Below are 25,242 nucleotides of genomic sequence, written 5' to 3' on the forward strand. Positions count from 1 at the left end.
ACTGAAGTGACATTGATTCTGGGCTCTCTGGACAGAGTTAGTATGTGTGTGTGTGTGTATCTGTAATAACTGTATATGAACTGTATATATATTTTACGCATATACATTCATATCCAGATATACATCTCTCTACATACATCTATAATTTGATAAAACTGTTAAGTTTACACTGATACCTCTGTTCTAGTGCAATACCATGGGATTTATTCTACCCTTCTACTTTTAATATTTGTACCTTGCTTCTTCAACTGTGAGGAATCTCACTCCAGTGATTCCTAGTACATTTATTTACTTGATCTGTATCCCTGTATGTAGCCAATATCCTGACCCATGGACCTTCTTGACCCTGGTTCCACTACACATGTGGCCACACAGGCTGACTTGCTCCTGGTTCCTATGACTACATTTTAAAGTAATATTTAACTACTTCTTATTTTCTCATTTTCTTTATTGCCTAGGTCTTCCAAGATTTTCCAGCCAACCAGAACCTTCTTCGGTTTATGTTGGGAACAGTGCAATTCTGAATTGTGAAGTTAATGCAGATTTGGTCCCATTTGTGAGGTGGGAACAGAACAGACAGCCTCTTCTTCTGGATGATAGACTTACCAAACTTCCAAGTGGAACACTAGTTATCAGCAACGCAACTGAAGGAGATGGGGGACTCTATCGCTGCATAGTTGAAAGTGGTGGGCCACCAAAGTATAGTGATGAAGTTGAATTAAAAGTTCTTCCAGGTATTAATTTATTATCAGCACTGATGGTTTTATGTTTATTAATGGATAAAAATTGTTCGGTTAGAATTTTTTTTAATAAACACTGTTACAGGTGTGGGGTGAGATATTAATGTCAGCGTAAAGAGTTTCAGTTTCTTACAGGGAGAGAAAAGAAGAAAACATACCAGACAGATTTTTAGCAAATATGTTGGTCAGTAAACATTTACCAAGCAATAAAGTATGTTCAGTATCTGTGGCGTTCTTCATGGCCAAAGAAACATTAGCTCTGTGTCTTTTGTCAAACCTCTATCTTCTGCTCTCTCCCCCAATAGCATACTTTTTGTAGTTCTCTTACCTCCCTGTAATAGGGTTGTTTTTATAGTTAAGTCTTTTTACTTATAAGAATCAGAGACTCACTCAGGCTGGTTCATATAAGGGATGGGCAGAGTAGTAACTGTTAGTACAGCATCTCTAGAGACACTGGTGAGCAAGAGTTCTTGGATCTTTGTGATGCTCCCCCATTTTAATGAACGCTCCTCTTTCTGTCTTTCCTTCTCTTTGTGGGTTCTCATTCTTTCTGCCCTTACTGGCTTTCCTCATAATCTGTTTTGTGCATCTTTTCTCAGCTCTGTAACTTATGCTTTCTCATCATGTCCTCTCACTTGTGGCTCTTCATAGTCCCTCTACCCTCTTGGTGTTTCATGACCTTTCAGCTTCTGTTCCCACTGCTACATGCCTGATTCTTTCCATATTTCTCATTTCAAATCTGAGGTGGACCATCCCTACATTGTTTGGACAGTTTTTATATATAACCATTTTGTAGGCATGTTTTTAGCCTATGGATTGGCTTGCAAAGGGAGGCCAATGTTATCCAGTGTTATGAGCAGCTACTCTTGAGAGTATTCCTAATGGGCCTTGAACTGATTTTTTAAAATGCAGTTTCTTTCTTTGTCATCATCGTTCTTGCCCTTATCATTCCTATCCCAGTGTATTCTCAGCTCAGCAGCCACAGTTATCTTTTAAGATGTTTATTAGATCATGTCACATCTTTGGGCAAGACCTCCTAATGGTTTCCCATCTCAGAGCAAATGTTAAAAGTCCTTGGCCTGTAAGGTTTTGTATAACCTTAATTCCACCTCCCTCCCCCATCTCTCTTCTTAAATCTCATACCCTTCTCTCCCTCACTCTGATTATTGCCACCTTATGTTTTTAGAACACTCCAAACATGCTCTTGCCTTAGGGTCTTTCTACTTGCCATGTTCTCTGCCTGGAATCCTCTTCCCTCAGATATCTCTGCCTGACTTACCTCTCTGCTCAAATATCACTTTATCAGTGAAGCTTTCTTTGACCACTGTTTAAAACAACAGTCTTCCATTTGTGCCCCAGCGCTTTCTCCTTCCGCCTTCATTTTACTTGAGAACATATCACCAGCTCACATACTATGTCTTTTATTTGTTGTCTCTCTCCCTTTATTAGTATGTAAGCTCAACTAGGGCGGGGAATTTTTTCTGCTGCTGAGAATGGTAACTGGAACATAGGAGCCAATAAATATGTGTTCAGATTTGTTTGTTTTGATCAAAATTTGATTAATTCTAGGTAAATAGTTCAAGGTGAAAAAGAACTATTGCTATATAGCGATGTCTTCCTGCCTACTTCCTGACTTGCTTTTATGTGACAGAGGGCATATTTGATAGCAGACAGAGGTCATATTTTTTTCTCTAAATCTGTGGTAGCAGTCAAGCAAATCCTAAAACCAGATTCAAGTAAATAAGATTCTTGGTGTCAAAAGGATGAGCCACCATGAAATATCTGAAACAAAAAGTACGGAATGTTTTGTTTACTTAAGGGAGAGCTATGCTTGTGAAGCATAGTCATCTTGAATAATGCAAACTGCTAATCTCTTGTAAAATTTTTGGGAAGACATTGTTCTTGGTGTGTTGGTTAGGAGGCTGGGATGGGTTGATGTCAGTAATAGAAGCATGTTTTATGGTTGGTTACAGAGATGACAGCAGTGTCAGCCTTAGAAGCAAGGGATTCCACCACTGAATGGCTGACTTTTAAAGGCATTGGTTAAACTCATTGGTTGGCTTTCAAAGGCATGTTCACTGAAGTGAGTTGTACTGAACTATTAGATGGTGTTTACTTGTTACCATAGCTACAGAACTGTCATCGACTGGTTACATAAGTTTAAAGCCAGCTCTGGTGGTTGTTACCATGGCTATAGAACATCTTTTTCTAAGAGTATGGGGATAAGAGTCACATCTCTTTGCCTGAGAACAGTCTTTTTTCTCAAAACTTAACATTAGAAATATCACCCCCATCTAGTAGAGAACCCTATCTTCTACCCTATGAGTATGGCCTTTTCATATGCTCATAAGAGGGCAGCTGTATGAAGTGAATACACATATAGTGGTAGCCTGTTAGTTGCACCATTATAAAATCAAAGGTTTGACAGTCTAAGTGAGAAAGTCAAAGCGATGAAGATCAAAGATTTTCAGAAGTAACACACAGGTGTAGGGAAGGAAAAGAAACCACTTGTGGTATCCCTGTGAGTGGGGAGGATACTGCTAAGGGTCCTGAGCTTGCCCAATCTTTTTTCTATTTGTACCGCTCATGAAGCATTTACTTTATGTTATCTTTTAAAATGAAGGGGATTCATGTCAGATCTCACTCGGATGACCAGTAAGCACATTGAAAGCAGGAGCTATAACTTGTACATCTTTAAGGCCCCCAGAGAGCCTAGCACAAAGTTTTGCACATGGAAATTATTAAGAAATGTTTGCTAATTTAAATGGAATTTTCTTGTCACTTTTGCTTAAACTATTTTGTTGTATAAAGCCACACAGACTGAATAGGAATTTGCCATTCTTTATCATTAAAGTGGTAAAGTGCTTTCTTAATTATTGTCTTTTGTTTAATTTTTTTTTTTTTTTTTTAGATCCTGAGGTTACATCAGACTTGGTATTTTTGAAACAACCTTCTTCCTTAGTCAGAGTCATTGGTCAGAGTGCAGTGTTACCATGTGTTGCTTCGGGACTTCCTACTCCAACCATTAGATGGATGAAAAATGAGGAAGCACTTGACACAGAAAGGTAAAAATGTGAGACTTGGTCTGATCTTATTTGGGACTCTTGATTAATTTTAAAACGATTATATCTTTCATTTTTATTTAACTATATCATGATGCCCATTTATCATTCTTGAAATATGTTTATATTGCTGTATATGATTAGGATTTTTAAAGAAAAAAATGCTTTTAAGATATTAAGGGCTAATTATTCCATTGTTTTTTTTCTGAGCTGCAGTACACTTAAATTCAGGCCTTAGGACCTCCTTCCCTAAATTGTTGCAAGAGTTTCTGATCCTGACTACCTGAGACGTCTCACTTACTCTCATATGCATTTTGTCGATAGTACTTTTTTCCTTTACTTAAACAGTAAAAGAAAATGTATTCCTCATTCTTTTGTTTTTGCCTTTTAAAATCATACCAGCTTCCTTATATGATCACAAATTTTTCATCTTACACACCAGCATTTTCTGTTGACATGAACCACCTGTCATCTCTCCCAACCCCCCTCATTACTTCCTTAGGTAATGGATACTTTTCTCAGTTGTATTCTGGTAAGAGAACTGAGGTGGTGGTGGTGGTGGTAGTTAGGTATGTTTTGTTTACCAAGCAAAGTCATTTTGTGCATTGTAGAATGTTTAGTAACATCCCTGGCCTTTGCCCATGAGATGCAATAGCACTCCCAAGCTGTGACAACCAAAAATGTTTCTAGGTATTGCCAGATGTCTCCTGGGGAACAAAATTGTCCCCAGTTGAGAACCATTGTCCTAGAGCAGTGCTTTCCAATAGAAATGTGATGTAAGCCACATATATAATTTTAAAATTACTAGTATACACGCACTACTAAATATACTAATATATACAGTGTACAGGTGAAAGGGAAATTTAGTTCTACCAAAACAGTGACGTTTGTGTTTAATGCTACTTCAACTTTTACATTTAAATAAAAATTAAATAAAATTAAAATTCTGTTCCTGAGTCAGTCTGGCCACATTTCAAGTGTCAGTAGCCACATGTGGCTAGTGGCTATTGATTTGGACAGAGCAAGTATAGAGCTTCCCAGTTGAGTAATTCAAAGTAAACAGATAATCTTAATTTGTGTCATTCAGTAAACAAGACATGGAAAGGGATATCTGACTAGTCAGCTTGGTGATCAGCCTTTACTGATCAGTGGGGATGCTAGAATACAATCAGATTGTTCCTCACATGTTCCATTAGCAAAACTGATAGTATCATCTTAAGTATCATCTGATTTCTTGCTGAACACCTATGCAGTCACCAACTTCTGGCTGTATTTTACTTCCTTTTTTCCCCACTCTTTTTCCCAGCTAAATGTTATGCAAAGAATTGCTAAGACTTCAAGGGAATTATTTTAAACTTATGCTACCTGAAACATAAGGAACCTTAAAATAGGGGGTACAAATTTCAAGCTCTTAGAGTAGAAATTTTAATTGGCTGCCTGTTAGAACAAAGTATCAGGAATGGGAAAGCTGAGATAGGTTATTTTTAAAAGTTTTATATTTCATAACCATAGAAGTACATTCTGAAGATAAATAATGATATAAGAGTTTGATTTCTTAGGTCAGAAATAAAAGTGAGAATTTCTGTGATTCTCATTTGTTTATTCAGTAATTATTCAACAAATATTTATTGAATGCTGATTATGTTAGGCCCTATTCTAGCAGGGAATAGAATAGTGAACCAAATAGAGGTTTTTGCTTTCATGGAGCTCGTATTCCAGTGCTGAAGAGTCAGGCAATAATCATATGAACATATGAAATTTTAGTTTATGATAAGTGCTATGAAGGAAATTAAGACAAATTTAGTAATTTCCTAGTAATATTACTCTGAATTTTAAGGATAAATAGGAGATATAAGATTGAGTAGACTGTTTCCAACCTTGAGTTCTGTAGGCTTCTGAATACTTGGGTTATATGGTAGAAAAGTCTGAGAAGCATTGCTTTGATATATCACTGTCTCAGGAAGCTTCAGAAGAATATAAGAGCAGGACAGTGTTGGTGTTGTTCACATTGATGTTTCCAGACCCAGGCATAGTGCTTGGCATATAATTGAGTAGGGATAATGGTGACCAATATATTTTGGTTGAATATCTGAATGTAGTATAGGAAAATGTAAGTAGGTGAATGGAACACAAGAGTGCTTCAGGTTAGATGCAGGTAATTACTCAAAATATCTCTGTTTCTCCCAGAGCCTTATGAGATATGTAGATGGACCTTAGTTAATAAATTGTTTAGACTTCAAATTAGAAAGAAATTTAGAAATTGAAAGAAAAAAGTGGCTAGAAATCCAGGTAGTAACTGGGCTGGCTCTAGTAAAAAAAAATCTTAAATTATTAGACATCCTTCTCTATCGTTAATTTTAAGACCTCTTTGAAAATGAATATTTTAAAACATTTCCATGGCTTTTATAAATGTCTTAAGAATTGATATATTTACTTAATCTTTTGATCGGGTTTGTTCAGATCCAAACCAAACGTAGGTATTGAAGTGGGGGAGGTGGTGGAAATGTATCCCATTCATTGAGTAGTTTTATTTGAAAGGGGGAGAATTTAGAAAATACAGATGCCAAAGTGCAAGGTGACTGACAGCAAAATGTAATTTAGTAATTAAATAATGTTATGTTTTAGTGGAATGATAGATTAGAACCCAGCTGCAAAAGAACAGGTTATAGTTATAAAGATGCTTAATGTTATTACAGTTGACAATAGTAGAAAAATTAGAGTATTTAAAAAACAAATAGAGGACTTCCATTTCTGGGAAGATTGAGTAGTATTTTTCTGTATTCTTCCTGCTAAATACAACTAAAAACTCTAGCCATTATATGTAAAACAAACATAAGAAGACTCTGAAAGGTGGAGAGAGGAAGATTGACTGGCTAGGGGCCTTTAGACCGAAGGAACACCATGATGGTGTGTTCCCTGGTTTTTGGTTTTGCCTCATATGTCCCAGCTTGAGCTGAAGAAGCTGATAACTTGGAAACACCACTGGGCATAAACAGAAAAGCTCTACCAAAAGTGTGCTCTCTCTAGCCAAAAGACCAGGAAAGAGGCATCCTGGCAAGATAAAAACTGTTAGACTATAATCACTCCTACTCCAGCCAAACACCACATAAGAAACTGTGGCCCCATCCTCTCCCATGCCAGCAAAAGCCAAGTGGGAGGCCTAGACTTCCACCCTCACCAGGTTGTAATGAGGTCTCCCATCCTCCCTGCTATATGGTGTCAGAGGCTAAGTAGAGAGCCAAGATTTTCATCCCAACTGGGAAGTATTGAGGCCCCCACCCCTGCCGTATCAGTGGAGACACATGGGGAGCCTGGACTTTTATCCCACCTGGCAATAAGAGACACTCCTTCCCAACTTCCCTTTTCCACTGTAGTGGTATCAGAGGAGGCCTGTGGAGAGTCAGGACTTTCAGCACCATGTAGCATTGACACCCTCTCTTCATGGTGTCATTGGATGCCATGTGGGGAACAGTAATGAGTTACTGTTACTGCACCCAGCCAGGGGTGCAGTATCAGTGGAAGCCTGGTGAGGAGCCAGAACTCCCAACCCTGCTAAGGAGTAAAGAGGAGTCCCCCCTTCCCCCTCAGGTATCAGTGGAGACTGAGTGTAGAACCTGGACTTCTACCTCCACCTGACATAATGAGGTGACACCTCCCTTTTCCTCTGGGTGTCAGAAGAAGCCAGCTGAAAACAAAAGGTTTAGTAAGATCCAGAGTCTCATAATATGATGCCCCAAATATCCAGATTTCAGTTGAAAATCACTCATTCATACCAAGAATAAGGAAAATCTCAAAAGAGAAAAGACAATCAATTGATGCCAACACTGAGATGACAGGTCTTTGAATTACCTGACAGATTTTTAAAGCACCCTTAGGTAGGTTTATTCCTAGGTATATTATTCTTTTTGTTGCAGTGATAAATGGGAGTGTTTCCTTAATTTCTCTTTCTGATTTTTCATTGTTAGTGTATAGGAATGCAAGAGATTTCTGTGCATTAATTTTGTATCCTGCTACATTCATTGATTAGCTCTAGTAGTTTTAGGATTTTCTATGTATAGTATCATGTCATCTGCAAACAGTGACAGTCTTCTTTTCCAATTTGGATTCCTTTTATCTCTTTTTCTTCTCTGATTGCTGTGGCTAAAACTTCCAAAACTATGTTGAATAATAGTGGTGAGAGTGGGCACCCTTGTATTGTTCCTGATCTTAGAGGAGGCAAAAGACTTGTATGCAGAAAACTATAAGACACTGATGAAAGAAATCAAAGACGATACAAACAGATGGAAAGATATACCATGTTCTTGGATTGGAAGAATCAACACTGTGAAAATGACTCTTCTCCCCAAAGCGATCTACAGATTCATTGCAATCCCTATCAAATTACTGATGGCATTTTTCACAGAACTAGAACAAAAAATTTTACAATTCATATGGAAACACAAAAGACCACGGATAGCCAAAGCAATGTTGAGAAAGAAAACTGGAGCTGGAGGAATTGGGCTCCCTGACTTCAGAGTGTACTACAAAGCTACAGTAATCAAGACAGTATGGTACTGGCACAAAAACAGAAATATAGATCAGTGGAAGAAGATCGAAAACCCAGAGACAAACCCACACACATATGGTCACCTTATCTTTGACAAAGGAGGCAAGAATATACAATAGAGAAATGACAGCCTCTTCAATAAGTGGTGCTGGGAAAACTGGACAGCTACATGTAAGAGAATGAAATTAGAACACTTCCTAACACCATACACAAAAATAAACTCAAAATGGATTAAAGACCTAAATGTACAGTCAGACACTATCAAACTTTTAGAGGAAAATGTAGGCAGAACACTCTTTGACATAAACCACAGCAAGATCTTTTTTGACCCACTTCCTAGAGTAACGGAAATAAAAACAAAAACAAATGGGACTTAATAAAATTTAAAAGCTTTTGCATAGCCAAGGAAACCATAAACAAGACAAAAAGACAACCCTCAGAATGGGAGAAGATATTGCAAATGAAACAATAAAGGATTAATCTCCACAACATACAAGCAGCTCATGCAGCTCAGTATCGCAAAAACAACCCAATCCAAAAATGGGCAGAAGACCTAAGTAAACATTTCTCCAAAGTAGACATACAGGTTGCCAACAAACACATGAAAAGATGCTGAACATCAGTAATCATTAGAGAAATGCAAATCAAAACTACAATGAGGTATAACCTCACACTGGTCAGAATGGCCGTCATCAGAAAATCTGCAAACAATAAATGCTGGATAGGGTGCAGAGGAAAGGGAACCCTCTTGCACTGTTGGTGGGAATGTAAATTGATACAGCCACTATGGAGAACAGTATGGAGGTTCCTTAAAAAACTAAAAATAGAACTACCATATAACCCAGCAGTCCCACTACTGGGCATATACCATAATTCAAAGAGTTACATGTACCACAATGTTCATTGCAGCACTGTTTACAATAGCCAGGACATGGAAGCAACCTAAATGTCCATCGACAGATGAATGGATAAAGAAGATGTGTCACATATATACAATGGAATATTACTCAGCCACAAAAAGGAACGAAATTGAATTATTTTTAATGAGGTGGATGGACCTAGAGTCTGTCATACAGAGTGAAGTAAGTCAGAGAGGTAAAACCAAATACTGTATGCTAACACACATATATGGAATCTAAAAAACCGGTACTGATGAGCCTAGTTGCAGGGCAGGAATAAAGATGCAGATGTAGAAATGGACTTGAGGACCTGGGATGGGGGGGCAGAGGGGAAGCTGGGATGAACTGAGAGAGTAGCATTGACATATATACACTATCAAAGTGAAATGGATGGCTAGTGGGAAGCTGCCGCATAGCACAGGGAGATCAGCTTGATACTTTGTGATGATCTAGAGGGGTGGGATAGGGAGGGTGGGAGGGAGGCTCAAGAGGGGGATATGGGGATATATGTATACATACAGCTGATTCACTTTGTTGTACAGCAGAAGCTAACACAACATTGTAAAGCAATTATACTCCAATAAAGATATATTAAAAAAAGATTTTTAACACAGTCATCATTAAAATGCTTCAACAAGGAATTATGAACACACATGAAACAAATGGAAAAATAGAGTATCTCAGCAGATAAATAGAAAGTCTCTTCAAAAAGAAAGAGAAGGGGCTTCCCTGGTGGCTCAGTGGTTGAGAGTCTGCCTGCCAATGCAGGGGACACGGGTTCGTGCCCCGGACTGGGAAGATCCCACATGCCGCAGAGCGGCTAGGCCCGTGAGCCATGGCTGCTGAGCCTGCGCATCTGGATCCTGTGCTCCGCAACGGGAGACGCCACAGCAGTGAGAGGCCCGTGTAACGCAAAACAAACAAACAAAAAAAAAAAAGAAAGAGAAGACTTAAAGGAGAACTAAATGGAAAATTTTGAGCAAAGACAATAATCAAAATAAAGAAAAACTCAATAGATGAGCTCAGCAAGAGACTGATGGGACAGAGGAAATAATCAGTGAACTGGAAAAAAAAGGGAGAAGACACAAATGATCAGTATTAGGACTGAACCAGGAATGCCACTACAGATCCTGCAGACATCAAAAGGATAATAAGGGAATACTATACACAACTATACATCATGTAAGTTTGATGACTTAGACAAACCGTTTCCTCTAAAACACAAACTACCACATCTAACCCAATGTGAAATAGATAAATTGAGTAACCCTCTTACTCTTAAGTAGATTAAATTTGTAATTTTAAAACCCCCTCAAAAGTCTGCAAGTCCAGATAGTTTTATTGGAGAATTCTACCAGTGTTTAAGGAATTAAAACCAATTCTACACAATCTTTCCAGAAAATAGAAGAGAAGGAATTGAAGCTATTATTACCCTGTTAACAAAACCAGAGAAAGATAGTACAAAAAGGGAACACAACAGGCTAGTATCCCCCATGAATATGAACATAAAAATTCTTAACAAAATATTAGCAAATAGAATTCAGCACTAAATAAAAAGTTATATGTTCTATAAGTGTGGTTTGTTCCAGGGATGCAAGGCTGACTTAGTATCCCTGAATTAATCAGTACAATCCACCAGAATTAAAGAAAAAAAAGAAAAAACTAAACCTGATCAGATTAATCAGTGGAGAAAAAGCTGCTGACAAAATTCAACACCCATTCATTATGTTAAAAAAAAAAAACCTTAGAAAAATAACTTCAGAGCATCTACAGAAACCTACAACTAACATTATACTTAATGGCAAACGACAGTACTTCCCCATCAAGATTAGGAACCAGTTAAGGAAGTTCACCATCACAGTGCTGGAAGTTCTAGCCAGTTCAATAAGATAAAAAAAAGGCATATAGATCAGAAAGGAAGACATATAACAATCCCTATTTGCAGATATGTTTATGTAGAAATCCTAAGGAATCCACAAAACTTACAACTAAGAAATGAGTTCAATAATGTCACAAGATACAAGATAAACATAAAAATCAATTGTATTTCTGTATTCTAGCAATGAACATGTGAACACAAATTGCAAATACAGTAGCATTTGCAGGTGCTCACATCTTAAGTGTGAATTAACAAAACTTGTTAAATTTGTATACTAAAAACTATAAAATGCTAATGAAAGAAATCAAAGAAGAGCTAAATAAATGGAGAGACATACCATGTCCATGGATTAGAAGACTCAGCATAGTAAAAACGTCAGTTCTCTTCAAATTTATATACAGGTTAACTCAATTCTTGTCAAAATCCCAATAAGACTTTTTGTAAATATAGATAAAATTATTCTAAAATTTATATGGAATAGCAAAGGAACTAGAGTAGTTAAAACAGTTTTTTTTTTAAGTGGGAAGAATCAGTCTATTTGATTTTAAGACTTACTGTGTATCTACAGTAATCAAGACTATAGGTGTTGATGGAAAGATAGACCGATATATCAGTGGGATAACATAAAGAATCCAGATATAGATCCATACAAAAATTCCCAACTAATTTTTGACAAAGATTCAAAAGCCATTCAGTGGAGGAAAAGTAGCCTTTTCAACAAATGCTACTGGAATAACTGGACACCCATCCACAGACAAAAACTTGAACCTCAAGCTGAGTCTCATACGTTATGTAAAAAATTAACTCAGAATAGATCATGGACCTAAATGTAAAATATGCAATATGAAATTTTAGAAAAGAAACATAAGAGAAAATCAGTATCAAGGCCTAGGCAAAGAGTTTTTAGATTTTACACCAAAGGCACAATCTATAAAAGGAAAAGTTGAAACTGGATTTCATCAAAATTAAAACCTTTTGCTCTGTGAAAGACCCGGTTAAGAGGATGAAAAGATAAGCTACAGAGTGGAGAAGATATTTGCAAACCACATCTCTAACAAAGGAGTATTATCTAAAATGTGTAAAGATATCTCAAAACTCAGTATTAAAAAAAGCATATAATTGAATTAGAACATAGGCAGAAGGTATGGATAGGTGGTTCACCAAAAAAGATGTACAGATGGCAAATAAGCACAAGAAAAGTTGTTTAACATCATTAGCCATTAAGGAACTTCAAATTAAGACTACAAGATATCACTACATACCTATCAGAATACCTAAAAATTTTTTTAAAGTGACAATACCAAATGCTGTCAAATATGTGGAGAAATGGGGTCACTCTGACATTGCTGGTAGGAATGTGAAATGATACAGTCACTCTGAAAAACTGTTTGGCAGTTTCTGAAAAAATATGTTGCAACTGCCATATGACCTAACATTTTACATTCTTGGGCATTTATCCCATAGAAATGAACTTATGTTCACACAGAAACCTGTACATGTATATTTATAGCAGCTTTATTCATAGTAGCCCCAAACTAGAAACAACCCAGGTGTCCTTCATTGAGTGAATGGTTAAACAAACAATGTCTATCCGTACTATGGAATTACTCTTAAGCAATAAAAGGAATGATAATAGCAACAATCTGGATGAATCTCCAGATAATTATACTGAGTGAAAAAAGCCAATCCCCAGAGGTTACATATTGTATGACTATTTACGTAACATTCTTCTTGAAATGACAAAATTATTGAAATGGAGAACAGATTAGTGATTGCCAGGGGTTAATGAGGAGGTGGTAGAGGGAGGGAAGTGGGTGTGGCTATATGTAAAAGGACAATATGAGGGATCCTTGTGGTGGTGGAAATGTCAGTCTCTTGGTTGTAGTTTTACTAGATATTACTGTTGAGGGAAACTAGGTAAAGGGTACATGAGATCTCTTTGTATTATTTCTTAGTACTGCATGTGAATCTACAGTTACTTCAAAATAAAAAGTTTAAAGAAAAAAAAAAACGAGAGCATGTAAGATTAGCTTTCACCCACCCTTCCTTTCCTGCTGTTTTAGAGGAAGAGGGTGTGTAAGAAGTCCTTTTGTGCTCTCGATATTATTATTTTCCATTCTCTCCAGCGAAATGTCTATTTCTAATTTCCTGGCAAGTTCTTTTGGTATACCATTTTGTAGAACTACCATTTTTTATGTCTGTCTTTCCCACTCAGTTGCATGACAGTACTGATTTTGTTTTTGTTCACTGCAGTATCCCAGCTGCTACCTGACATATATAGGCACACCAATAAATAATTGTTAAATGAATGATAAATCCCTCTCCTTAACTTCATCATCCAGCTTTTTAAGAGTCTCTTGGTCATTACTTTATGCCTTCTCTTTACCCCTCTTGTTGCTGCCATAATTCATCCTCTTTAACTCTGAACCATTACACTAACTTTACAACTTGTAATCTTTTCCCCACTCCTCTTGTTTCCTCACTAAATCTGATCTTGTTATTGATCTGCTCAAAAGCCTTTCCCTTTTGCTAAAGAAATGTCTCCTTAGCACAGCGGTCCCCAGCCTTTTTGGCACCAGGGGACCGGTTTCGTGGAAGAAAGTTTTTCCACGGACCAGGGAGGGTGGGGCGGGGGGATGGTTCAAGGGTAACGCCAGCGACGCGGAGCAGCAGATGAAGCTTCGCTTGCTCACCCGCCCCTCACCTCCTGCTGTGTGGCCCGGTTCCTAACAGGCGGTGGACCGGTACCAGTCCCGGTCCTGGTCTGCGGCCCGGGGTTGGGGACCTGTGCCTTAGCACACCAAGCTCTCCTCAGCTGACCCCCGGCTACTCAGAGACACATATATACATACACTCCTGTGTCCAGCAACACTCAATTTGGGTCCATTGACCATGAATGCTTTTTCACTTATTGTTTCTGTTGCCTGCATTTTTGAATTTTGGAGCTTTAAAAGCTTGATTGCCATTTTACTATAAGCCACCATATGTTAGGTGAACAAGTTAAGTGAATTCTGATAAGCTAGTGGACGTTCTTCCTCCCAGCCTTCTTTTAAGGGAAGTAAAATAAGCTCCATTAAGAAAGATTGACTTCTCCTGTACTCGTACTCAGTTATGGCAAATATGAGGCATAGCAGTATAAGGAATATTTTTTAGTGTAAGTATTAGATATAAATTGCTATACCTCAATTTCAAAGGTACCATACCAGCTAGTGTTTCAAATTGTGTTCCTCTCAGCTGGGTATCATATGTGTGTAGTGCTGGTTTCCCTTTTGTGAACATTGTTTTCCATTTATGAAACTTAGTTGTGATTTTGTCCAAGAGTAATATATAGGATATTAATTTTTGTAAATTTATTTTCTGAGGCACCCAAACCCTGTCTTATCTCTGTTTCTTTTATCCCAGTCATTCTTGTTTTCTTCCATTATATGTTGTCTTGCTTCTCTATCACATAAAGTTGTAATTTGAGGAAATAATTAAGATAGTTCACATTGGAAGGCCACTTGATAAAGTTTAGTCATGATCTTGCAGGGTATTTCTTAGAGAAGTCACCAGATCTGATTCTGGTTTTCCTTTCTTTGTCCAGAAACTTAATCTTGCCTATCAGATTCAGGAAGACTACCCAAACCCGCAGTGTACTGAAACTTAGGCCAAGATAGCACTTTACTTACAATGAGAATTACTAAGTGTGGCGCAGACTGAATAGTCGTCGTTTCCTCTGACTTTTTTCCCTGTCAAGAATTCCATATGAAAAGCCAAATTGTAATCAAAACTTTTTTGTTGAGCATAGATACAGACAGGAAATATAACAATATTAAGATTTGAGAGAGAAATCTGCCTATGAAAATCAGTTAGATGTAGAACCTCAAAGTAAAAATAAAATTGTAACTCTCTAAAATCTCCAAATTTAACTAAGCTTATTCACTTTATAAAAATTTCATGAGAATGTTGGTTTGTGATTTCTTCCTTGATGTTATAGGATCATTTGGCTTTCTTTTTAAATATTCTCTTTGAGGGAGAGAAAAAGGGAAGGAGGGAGTAGGGAGAGGAAATGAGATTTTCTTCTGGTAGTTATTTTCCTTTCCAAGGATAACTTCAAATAATATATAATACATCTCAATGTTACATGTAGCAAAATTCCTTTATAAAAATACTTCGCCTGTACAAAAATAAAAAATATATTTTTTCTTTAAATAGACTTAAGTCACTCTGTAGAGTTGGGTTAGTAATGATCAGCATCCTTGTTGATAATGGCGTGACGGTGGCTGGTTCATGCCCAGCTACCACACCCAGGAAGCTGCTCTCTGACAACTGTTCTCTCTCCCTTCCCTTCCTCTTTTCCTCCCTTTCCTAGCCAAGCCACCGTCGGAAACTTTCAGTGGGCACTGTGACCCCATGACTTACTGTTTCTGATCTGACATTTGCCCTGTCTGTTAGTCATTTGAGTATGGCATAGGTGTGGTTGTGTGACTCTGATTGATACCAGACTTGAAAATTACATAATTTGCAAAAAAAACTGGGCAGAGTAAAGAAGCAGAGATGGATTGTGGGAAGTAGAATTGGTCACAAAAATGATATCCCTTTGGGAATAATTAAAGTGTCGGAGATAATTCATTGTAACATTTTGATTTGTATTTGTGATATTTATGCATGTGAAATATGAGCAAAGCAAATTGGACTAAATTAAATTCTCATATTTTATGTTGGTCTCAGTCCATCTATAGCTGTATAAATAATACTGTCTAAGTGTTTTATCTGTTTTATGTGGAATGTTTTTCAGGTATTATTTTCCTGGTTCTGAAATGTATCAATATTTTTTAATGCAGCTCTGAAAGATTGGTATTGCTGGCAGGTGGTAGTCTGGAGATCAGTGATGTCACTGAGGATGATGCTGGCACTTATTTTTGTATAGCTGATAATGGAAATGAGACAATTGAAGCTCAAGCAGAGCTTACAGTACAAGGTATGCAAATATTTCCTTTATAAATTTTAAAAATCCTATGTAATTTATGGGTTTGTAATTATTAAACGTTAATGTGGAAGAGGCAATACCCCATAATAGTTAAAAGTAAATGGGCTACTTGAGTTCAAATGCTGGGTCTTATACTTCCTAGCTATATAACCATAGGAAATTTACTTCTCTGACCTTCATTTTTCTCATATGTAAAGTGGAGATAATAAGAGTACTTACCTCACTGGAGTTGTTTTCAGGACTAGAAGAGTAATGCTTGTAAAACTCCCAGACTAGTGACTAGAATATGGGAAAAGCTCAAAGTTAGTTATTGTTGTTATTATCTGTAGTGTAGGGTAGGGAAGGGTGTGATCTATGGCATCTGGAAGGTTCAGTTCACTTTTCTTCTCTCAAAAATGCTGTCTCTTTCTCTGACCCAGAACCACAAATCCTAAGCATTGGTGTTCCCTCCTTTAGGGTGAATAGATCACCTAGGAAGGAGCGCAGTGTGGCTCTCAACATAACACCTGTTTGATGTGATGATTTCTTTCTTTTCAACTAACGCTGACCATCGCAGCATCTCCTTTGTAGGTTCTCTGATTTGGAAGTCAAAGAAAATGACCATGGCATGTACACATAATCTCCCCATCTCCCTTGTTCTTCCTCCGTATGGAAATGTACCCTCAGAGGAACATTTGCTCTCTCTCCTATGAATTGTCTGCAAATCTGTCTTTGTTTCAGATAAAAATCTTTAAGATCTTCTCTGTTACTTTTAGGGAAATCCAGCACTGCTTGGATATGTAGAGGTATATATTAACTTATTATATTCATTATCAAGTTGTCTCAAAGTGTATTGTATTTGATAGAATACTTCCTGATACATGGTTTGGGGTGATCTCGTATTTTATATGAAGGTTTCTTTCTCTTGGTACATTTTGTGGGTTTCAGAGTGGAAAGTAGTCACATTCCTACTCTGTTTGATAGGAATTGGGGAGCACATTGGGGTTCTGTGCTGGCAGAGGCATGGAATGTTTATATTCTGTACTGCTATTTGTGGGTGGATTCATAATCTCTGCAAATCAAAAGAGCAGGCCTTAGAATTCATATAACTGTTACCTCACTTGAGCTCAACCATTGCTCTGGCTAGATAGTAAGTAGGATTAGACCAGTGGTAGAATGACCGATTTCTTTACCTCTATGTAATTGGAACTGGACAAGTAAAATATTAGTGAACTTCCATGCCTCCCTTGGTGGATGTTTTCTCTTTTTGTTTTTTTTCGTTGGTCAGGTTCTTGGCTTGGTACTCTCTCCATTTTTCTACCTGTGCCTCAGTTTCCTCCAAAGTAAAATACCTTGTTATTAGCCTCAAATGGGAGGCGTAGTGTCTGCCATATGTATTAGTTACATTTGTCCATGCAATTAATTTCTACTCTTTGTTTTTATTCATTGTATGGAATCTAATTAAGATTCTATTAGCGTCATGAAGAACATAGGGGTAAGACAGGAATAAAGACACAGACCTACTAGAGAATGGACTTGAGGATATGGGGAGGGGGAAGGGTAAGCTGTGACAAAGTGAAAGAGCGGCATGGACATATATACACTACCAAACGTAAGGCAGATAGCTAGTGGGAAGCAGCCGCATAGCACAGGGAGATCAGCTCGGTGCTTTGTGACCGCCTGGAGGGGTGGGAGGGAGACGCAGGAGGTTTATCTAGTTTTATTTTACTTTCAGATATATCTTCTAACAGTTTCCGTTGATAAGCTTTGTGATCTAATAAGTAGTTTTTCCTAATATTTTTATTTAGTTATTTTAAGCCTCATGTCCTTAATCTATTGTCAAATTATTAAATATTATTTTAAAAACTATAAAAAAAGATTCTATTAGCTTAATTAACTGCAGTTTTTAGTTGCAGGATAACACATACATCTGGTACTTTGTATCCTGTTCCATCTTATCATCTGTGCCTAAAGAAAATGCCCTTTAAGTGAATACATTCTAGAAAACTGAGAAAAGAATAAGAGTGAAGAAACGCAGATATTAAAATTAAATAACCTTCTCCAATCAAAACAGCATGGCATTGGCCCAAGAATAGACTAGACAATAGAAAGGAATAAAATCCAGCTGTTACAAGTAATTATGGGACTTTAAAATATTATCAAATTGGTACTTCAATTCAGAGGGGAAAAGTGTTTTATTTATTAAAGGGTATTGGTACAAAAGACTTTTAAGTGGAAGGAAATAAAGTTGGATCTCTACTTCAGTTCAAAGGTCTAAATGTGAAAAGGTGAAGAATATATGGGATAGCATTTGTATTATCTCTGATGGGAGAGACTATCTTAGGAAAAAGAGAAAATGGCATGTCAAGCAAAAACCAACACATTCTGACAACATACACATTTTTAAAAAAGTTATAGGGGCTTCCCTGGTGGCGCAGTGGTTGAGAATCCGCCTGCCGATGCAGGGGACATGGGTTCATGCCCCAGTCTGGGAAGATCCCACATGCCGCGGAGCAGCTAGGCCCATGAGCCATGGCCGCTGAGCCTGCGCGTCCGGAGCCTGTGCTCCGCAACGGGAGAGGCCACAACAGTGAGAGGCCCGCGTACCGCAAAAAAAAAAAAAAAAAGTTATAGAAAAACCCTGTGCAGATAATAGACTGGGAGAAAATATTTGTAACGCATAACTGAGAAAGGGTCAGAATCATTAAAATAAAGAGACCTTTCAGAAAGAGGTTTTTTTAAAAAGAACCTAAAGAAAGCTGATAAAGACTGCCAACAGGCAATTCACAGGAGTTTATTAGCTATTTGCATTTCTTCATCAGTAGATAGTCAGTTTTACTAGCAGTCAGAAAAATACAAATTTAAAAGATACCATTTTCCCCACCATCATATTGGCAAAAATTAAAAAGATTTTGACCTTCAGAGAATGTGGTGTGGTGCTCAGAACTGAAAAGTATTACTGATACCATCTCACCAGTACAGAACAGAGCAAAAACATCACCTCCTTGGTACTAGATATTGTATTCCACAATACAGTTTAAGGTTGAACTAGCTTTTTTGATACCCTTATTTTAGGGAGCAACCAAATTCATTTACTTACCAAGTCTTATCAACAGTTCACCAACTCTTTCTTTTCCTCCCCAACTTCAATTGGGGAGAATGTCTAAGGTTCTATGTTAGGTCCTTCCATTTTTGCCTACTATTGAAATAGCAGCCTAACTGCTAACTTCTCTATATCTAACATAGTTTCAGATTGGCTTGAGGCTAATAGTTGTACGTATGTGTTTGAGAGTGCCTGCCATGATTTTGATTTTCAGTAGATGACTGGGGAACTCTGGTGCTTAAAAATATCTCAAGGTCAAAAATCTTAGTGAGCAGACCAATAGAAGAGTTTTGGTTGTTTTTTATTTCACCCAGAAGTTTACACCGAATGCTTTATAAGTCTATGGTTGATGAAAAGTTAGAAAAAATAGGTAAAAGGTGTTTTCAAAGGTATGAAGCTAGAGATGGCATAAGATCTCTATCCATGAAAGAATTACTCTCTAAACTAGATGCCCCAGGTAGCTTTTTCGGTGGTAAGATGTTCTATTAAATATTAACTTTTCATTCATCTGCTTGCCTGAAATCTTTGAACTGGGTTGGGAGTGGTTGAAATTGAGCAAGACTTTACACCTTTGATGAAGAAAGTAGTTTCTAGGCTGGTTTCCATTTTCTGTCAAACTAATTCTAGCTGTTGACTCCCTCACCCAAAATCAACTCTGAAGAAACTAAAGGAGTGAGAGGGAATTATGGGGAGACTGAGGCGCTATGAACCTGTATGTGTTTATGGATGAGTGAAAGATGGTTTGTGGGGGTGGTGGCTGCAGCCTGGGATGAAGGACTGCCAGTGGTAACAGTGAGAAAGTAGACTGGAAGGAAGCTATTAAATTTTATCTTACTCGCTGGTGTTGCCTTGAGACTATCTTTGCCTGTCTTTTCACAGCAGAAATGAACAGGAATGGCCCAGGCTTCCATGTCCATTCAAAAGGTCTACTGGGGCTCTGATGGCATTAATGAAACTGGTATGGCCTGACTGCCCTTAGGGGATCACTTTTCAACTTTTTCCCCCACACTGCCTCCAAACTCCCAAATTGGTAGGTTTTAACCTAGGAAGACTCTGAGGCCCGTGCTATTTCTACCTAAGAATTTAAATATGAAACCTTGACCAGAGGAGTTACCTGTGGAATGCCCAGCAAATTGGAATAAAAAACAGTAGTTCTGAGGTCCTTAGGGCTCTTTGCTCCAGGGCTCATCCTCCTGCAGTTAGGGCCTGGTGACCATACATGTTCTCAGATAGAGTGGCTGGTACACCAGAAGAACATTAGTTTATAGCCAAACTACTCCCCTGAATTGTACAGCTGCTCTCAGAGAAAGACAGCCAAGTGAATAACATATACCATCTGATGGAGAATTAGTGGAAGAATTGACCAAGAATTTAAAATAAGCATGATAAATACATTTAAGGAGATAAGAAAGATATTAGCAATATAATGCAAGAACTAGAAAATGTGAAAACAGAACCAAGTAGAAATATTAAGTATGAAAAATGTAGTGAAGATAAAGAACACGGTAGACTGAGTAATAGTCTAAGGTATACAGCTGATGAACAAACTCCTGAGTTGGAAGATTACATTGAGAAACTCTCTAAGAACATAGCATTAAATGAGAGAATGCATAGAATAAAACCCAAGGGGTGTGAAAGTTAGATGTAGAAGGGCTTGTATCCAGATAAATAGGAATCCTAGAGGAGATCTGAAAAAAAAAGAGAGAAAGAAATATTTGAAGAAATAATTAAGATAAATTTCTCAGAATTAAAGATTAATGGAAGACCTTAGATTGAGAGGGCATTTAATGACTGCTAAATATTGGAGAGGAGAAAACACTCACCATTAGACTCATTTACAGTGGCTGATAACATCAAAGTCAAAAAGAGCTTCTAAAAGCTCCCAGTGACAAAGAGCAGATCACCTATAAAGGGACAAGAATTAGATTGCACCTAGTGTTGATTTTGAGAGATGTGATTTCAAGAGGACAGTGGAGTAATTTTTTAAAGGTTTAAAGGAAAAGAACATTGAATTCACATAGCATTTATATGTACCCGAAATGTGAGGCATAGTAAAAATTCTCATCATACAAGACCTAAGAAGGTTTGCTACACAAAAATACACACTGAAAGCACTTTTGGAATGAATACTCAAATAAGAAGAGACACATTCAGGAAAGGCTGTAAGAGATATGGGAGTTTAAAAATGTAGCCCCCAAATTCTTTGAAGTCCTCCTAGTGAGTGCTGGAGTTTATTACACCCCTTGTCCTTGAATCTGAGTAGGCTTAGAGCTATTTGAATCAGTAGAGTTATCACAAGACTTCTGAGGCTTATAAAAAGCCATGTAGAGTCCTCTTGGTTCTCTTGAAGTTAGTACTTTCCAGACACTTCCTCTTGGGATCTCCATCTCAGAACCTAGCTACCATGCTGTGTGAAGCCCAGACCACGAGGAAAGCCTACATTGTAGGTGCTCTAATAGACAGCTCCACCTGAGACCAACTTTCAGGTCATCTAACCAAGGAACCAGACTTGTGAATGAAAAAGTCTTCAGTTGATTTCAGCCCTCAGCTTTCTGTGTCACCCCCAGACATTCAAGTCTTCTTAGACATTGTGGAGCAGAGATAAGCCATCCCTGCTATCCTTGCTGTGCTCTGTCGTAATTTCTGACCTACAGGATCTGTGAGCATAAGAAAATAATGGTTGTTTTATGCCAATAATGGTTGTTTTATGTTTTTGGGTTTGCTGTGCAGCATTAGTAACTTGGGAACATTCATTATTGTTGTTTTTTAAAAAGGAGAGAATCAAAGTAAAGAAAAAGTATGTTAATGATAGCCAACTACTAAAATTTTTGACAATACAAAGTAGTGGGTGTAGACAGGTATATGTGTGTTGTTAGGGGAAAGGTAGAAATACTAATATCTGTACACCTATAGATATAAATATTAAGAAGTAAAATATGAGTTTGGAACTTAAGGGCAATTACCACAGAATGAAATAGAATATACATATAACTTTTAAACAGCAGAAGAAAGGTTTATCCAACTGAAAGCACAAAAGGGGGAAAAAATAAACATTGTATAGTATAAAGACAAAGTATGAATAAAATGTAGAAATAACTCCCAATATAATGGTAATTATAATAATGTAAATGGGTCAAACTCATCAATTAAAAGCAGATTAGATTCCAAAAACACCCCAATATTTTGTTTGCAAAGATACACATAAAACTAATAAGACAGTGAGATTTAAAATAAAAGGATGGAAAAGACATAATAGGCAAAACAAAAGAAAGTTGAGATAGCCAGCTAAAAGACGAAAATAGCAGAAGGAACATTTACTCGTAAGAGGAATCATAGATCAAGAAGATATAACACAAAACATACAGTCAACAAATCACAGCAAGATCTTTTTTGATCAACCGCCTAGAGTAATGGAAATGAAAATACAAATAAACAAATGGGACGTAATTAAACTTAGAAGCTTGTGCATAGCAAAGAAAACCATAAACCAAACTGAAAGACAACCCTCAGAATGGGAGAAGATATTTGCAAACGAAGCAGCTGACAAGGAATTAATCTCCAAAATATACAGACAGCTCATGCACCTCAATATCAAAAGAACAAACAACCTAATCCAAAAATGAACAGAAGACCTAAATTGACATTTCTCCAAAGAAGATATACAGATTGCCAACAAACACATGAAAGGATGCTCAACATCACTAATCATTAGAGAAATGCAATTCAAAACTACAATGAGGTATCATCTCACACCAGTCAGAATGGCCATCATCAAAAAGTCTGCAAACAGTAAATGCTGGAGAGAGTGTGGAGAAAAGGGAACCCTCCTACACTGTTGGTGGGAATGTAAACTGGTACACCCACTATGGAGAACAGTACGGAGGTTCCTTAAAAAACTAAAAATAGAGCTACCATATGACCCAGCAATCCCACTCCTAGGCATATATCCAGAGAAAACCATAATTCAAAAGGATGCATGCGGGCTTCCCTGGTGGCGCAGTGGTTGAGAGTCTGCCTGTCGATGCAGGGGACACGGGTTCGTGCCCCGGTCTGGGAAGATCCCACATGCTGTGGAGCGGCTGGGCCCGTGAGCCATGGCCCCGGAGCCTGTGCTCCGCAACGGGAGAGGCCACAACAGTGAGAGGCCTGCGTACCGCAAAAAAAAAGGATGCATGCATGCACCCTGATGTTCATTGCCGCACTATTTACAATAGTCAGGATATGGAAGCAACCTGAATGTCCATCAACAGAGGAATGGATAAAGAAGATATGTTACATATGTATACTCTGGAATATTACTCAGCCATAAAAAGGGATGAAATAGTGCCATTTGCAGAGACTTGGACGGATCTAGGGATTGTCATACAGAGTGAAGTAAAGTCAAAGAGAAAAATAAATATTGTATGATATCGCTTATATGTGGAATCTAGAAAAATGGTAGAGATGGACTTATTTGCAAAGCAGAAATAGAATCAAGATGTATGGTAATTTATGATTACCAGGGGGGGAAGGGGGGTGGGATGAATTGGGAGATTGGTAATGACATGTATACACTACTATGTATAAAATAGATAACTAATGAGGACCTACTATATAGCACAGGGAACTCTACTCAGTGCTCTATGGTGACCTAAATGGAAAGGAAATCTAAAAAACATGGGATATATGTATGACTGATTCACTTTGCTGTACAGCCAGAAACTAACACAACATTGTAAAGCAACTATATTCCAATAAAAAGTAATTAAAAATAAAAGAAAGCTAAACAAAACAGTATAGTCAATATAAATATATATGCAGCCTCAAAATATATCAAACAAAAACTAAATAACAGCTGAGGGAAATAGATAAATCAATAATTGTTAGAGAGTTTACGATACTCCTCTCAGAAAATGACAGAAGAGACAGAAAAGTTTAGGTTGGCCAGAGTTACCTCTACTATTTAATAACATAGTTCTACCAGTACCATAAGAGAAGAAAAAGAAATAATAGTGTTGAAATGGGAAGAAGAGATAAGATTGTTCTATTGACAGATGATTTGATTGTCTACCTGAAATCACCTACAGAATCAGCAAACTAGTATATAATAGAAAACAACATTGGGCAGGTTTGCCATACAGGATAAATTTATCAAAATCAAAATTATTTCTCTATACCAGCAATAATCAATAGAAAATATTTAATATTTAAAAAGAAAAATTATTTTAAAATAGATAAATTTTCAGTAGAAAAAACTATAAAATATCTAGAAAGATAACTCACCAAGAATATACAAGACCTTTGTCAAGAAAAATTTAAAACTCTAGTAGAGAACATAGATGATAAATAAGTAGCAAAATAGATATTTCATGCTCTTGGATGGGTTGATATAATATTTAAAATGTCATTCATCCTCCCAAATTAATGTATAAATTTGTCGTATATGAATCAAGATTCTTAATGGATTTTTTGATGAACCTGGAAGTTTTCTTCTAAAATGTACATAGAAGAATAAAGGTTTGTGAACTACTGGGTTTGCTATGGAAAGTAAAAAGAGTGAGAGCTTGCTATACAAGATATTTAAACGTATTAAAAAGTCACAGTGATTTTTTTTTTTTTAAAGAAGGTATTGTATGTCACAAGAACTGAGAAATAGACCAGTGGAAGGAATGAGGAATGGGCTAATTGTTCAGTAAATGGTTTGGGGGGAAATGGCTTCCTAAAATGGAGAGAAAAAAAATTGAATTTCTATGTTACAATGATCATGCAAATGACTTGCATTTGGTTTAATAGTGACTGAAATTTGAAGGGCAAAACTGTAAAGTTAATAGAAGAAATTGTAGGAGAATAACTTCATCACCTAGGAGCAGGAACAGATTACTTTAGGTAAAACTTTAGATGCAGAAATCATGACATAAAACATTGATGGCTTTGATCGCATCACAAATTGATGGTATTTTTCATGAAAGTTCAGGTGATGAAAGAAAAATGAGGAGCAAAGGAAAAGTTAAATATTTGGGTAAATCTAAGTGAATATTGAATATGTAAAATAATAATGTTATATGAGATTTAAAATACAGTACACA

The 25,242-nt window shown here is 37.1% G+C and overlaps 1 protein-coding gene across 4 annotated transcripts in view; it reads left to right on the top strand.

The window, feature by feature from the left end:
- The window catches only part of NEO1 (neogenin 1), a gene marked incomplete at both ends in the record, with an annotated part of 236,626 nt that overhangs the window by 75,277 nt on the left and 136,107 nt on the right, over positions 1-25,242 (top strand). For all 4 annotated transcript variants that reach the window (XM_079699465.1, XM_079699467.1, XM_079699468.1 and 1 more), the window contains 3 exons: positions 459-734; positions 3,652-3,805; positions 15,950-16,086. In XM_079699465.1, coding sequence (XP_079555591.1) covers positions 459-734; positions 3,652-3,805; positions 15,950-16,086 — 567 coding nt within the window. The remainder of the gene's footprint in view (positions 1-458; positions 735-3,651; positions 3,806-15,949; positions 16,087-25,242) is intronic.

Source organism: Hyperoodon ampullatus (genome assembly GCF_949752795.1).
Source record: "Hyperoodon ampullatus genome assembly, chromosome: 3".
In the NCBI taxonomy this organism is placed as follows: domain Eukaryota; kingdom Metazoa; phylum Chordata; class Mammalia; order Artiodactyla; family Ziphiidae; genus Hyperoodon; species Hyperoodon ampullatus.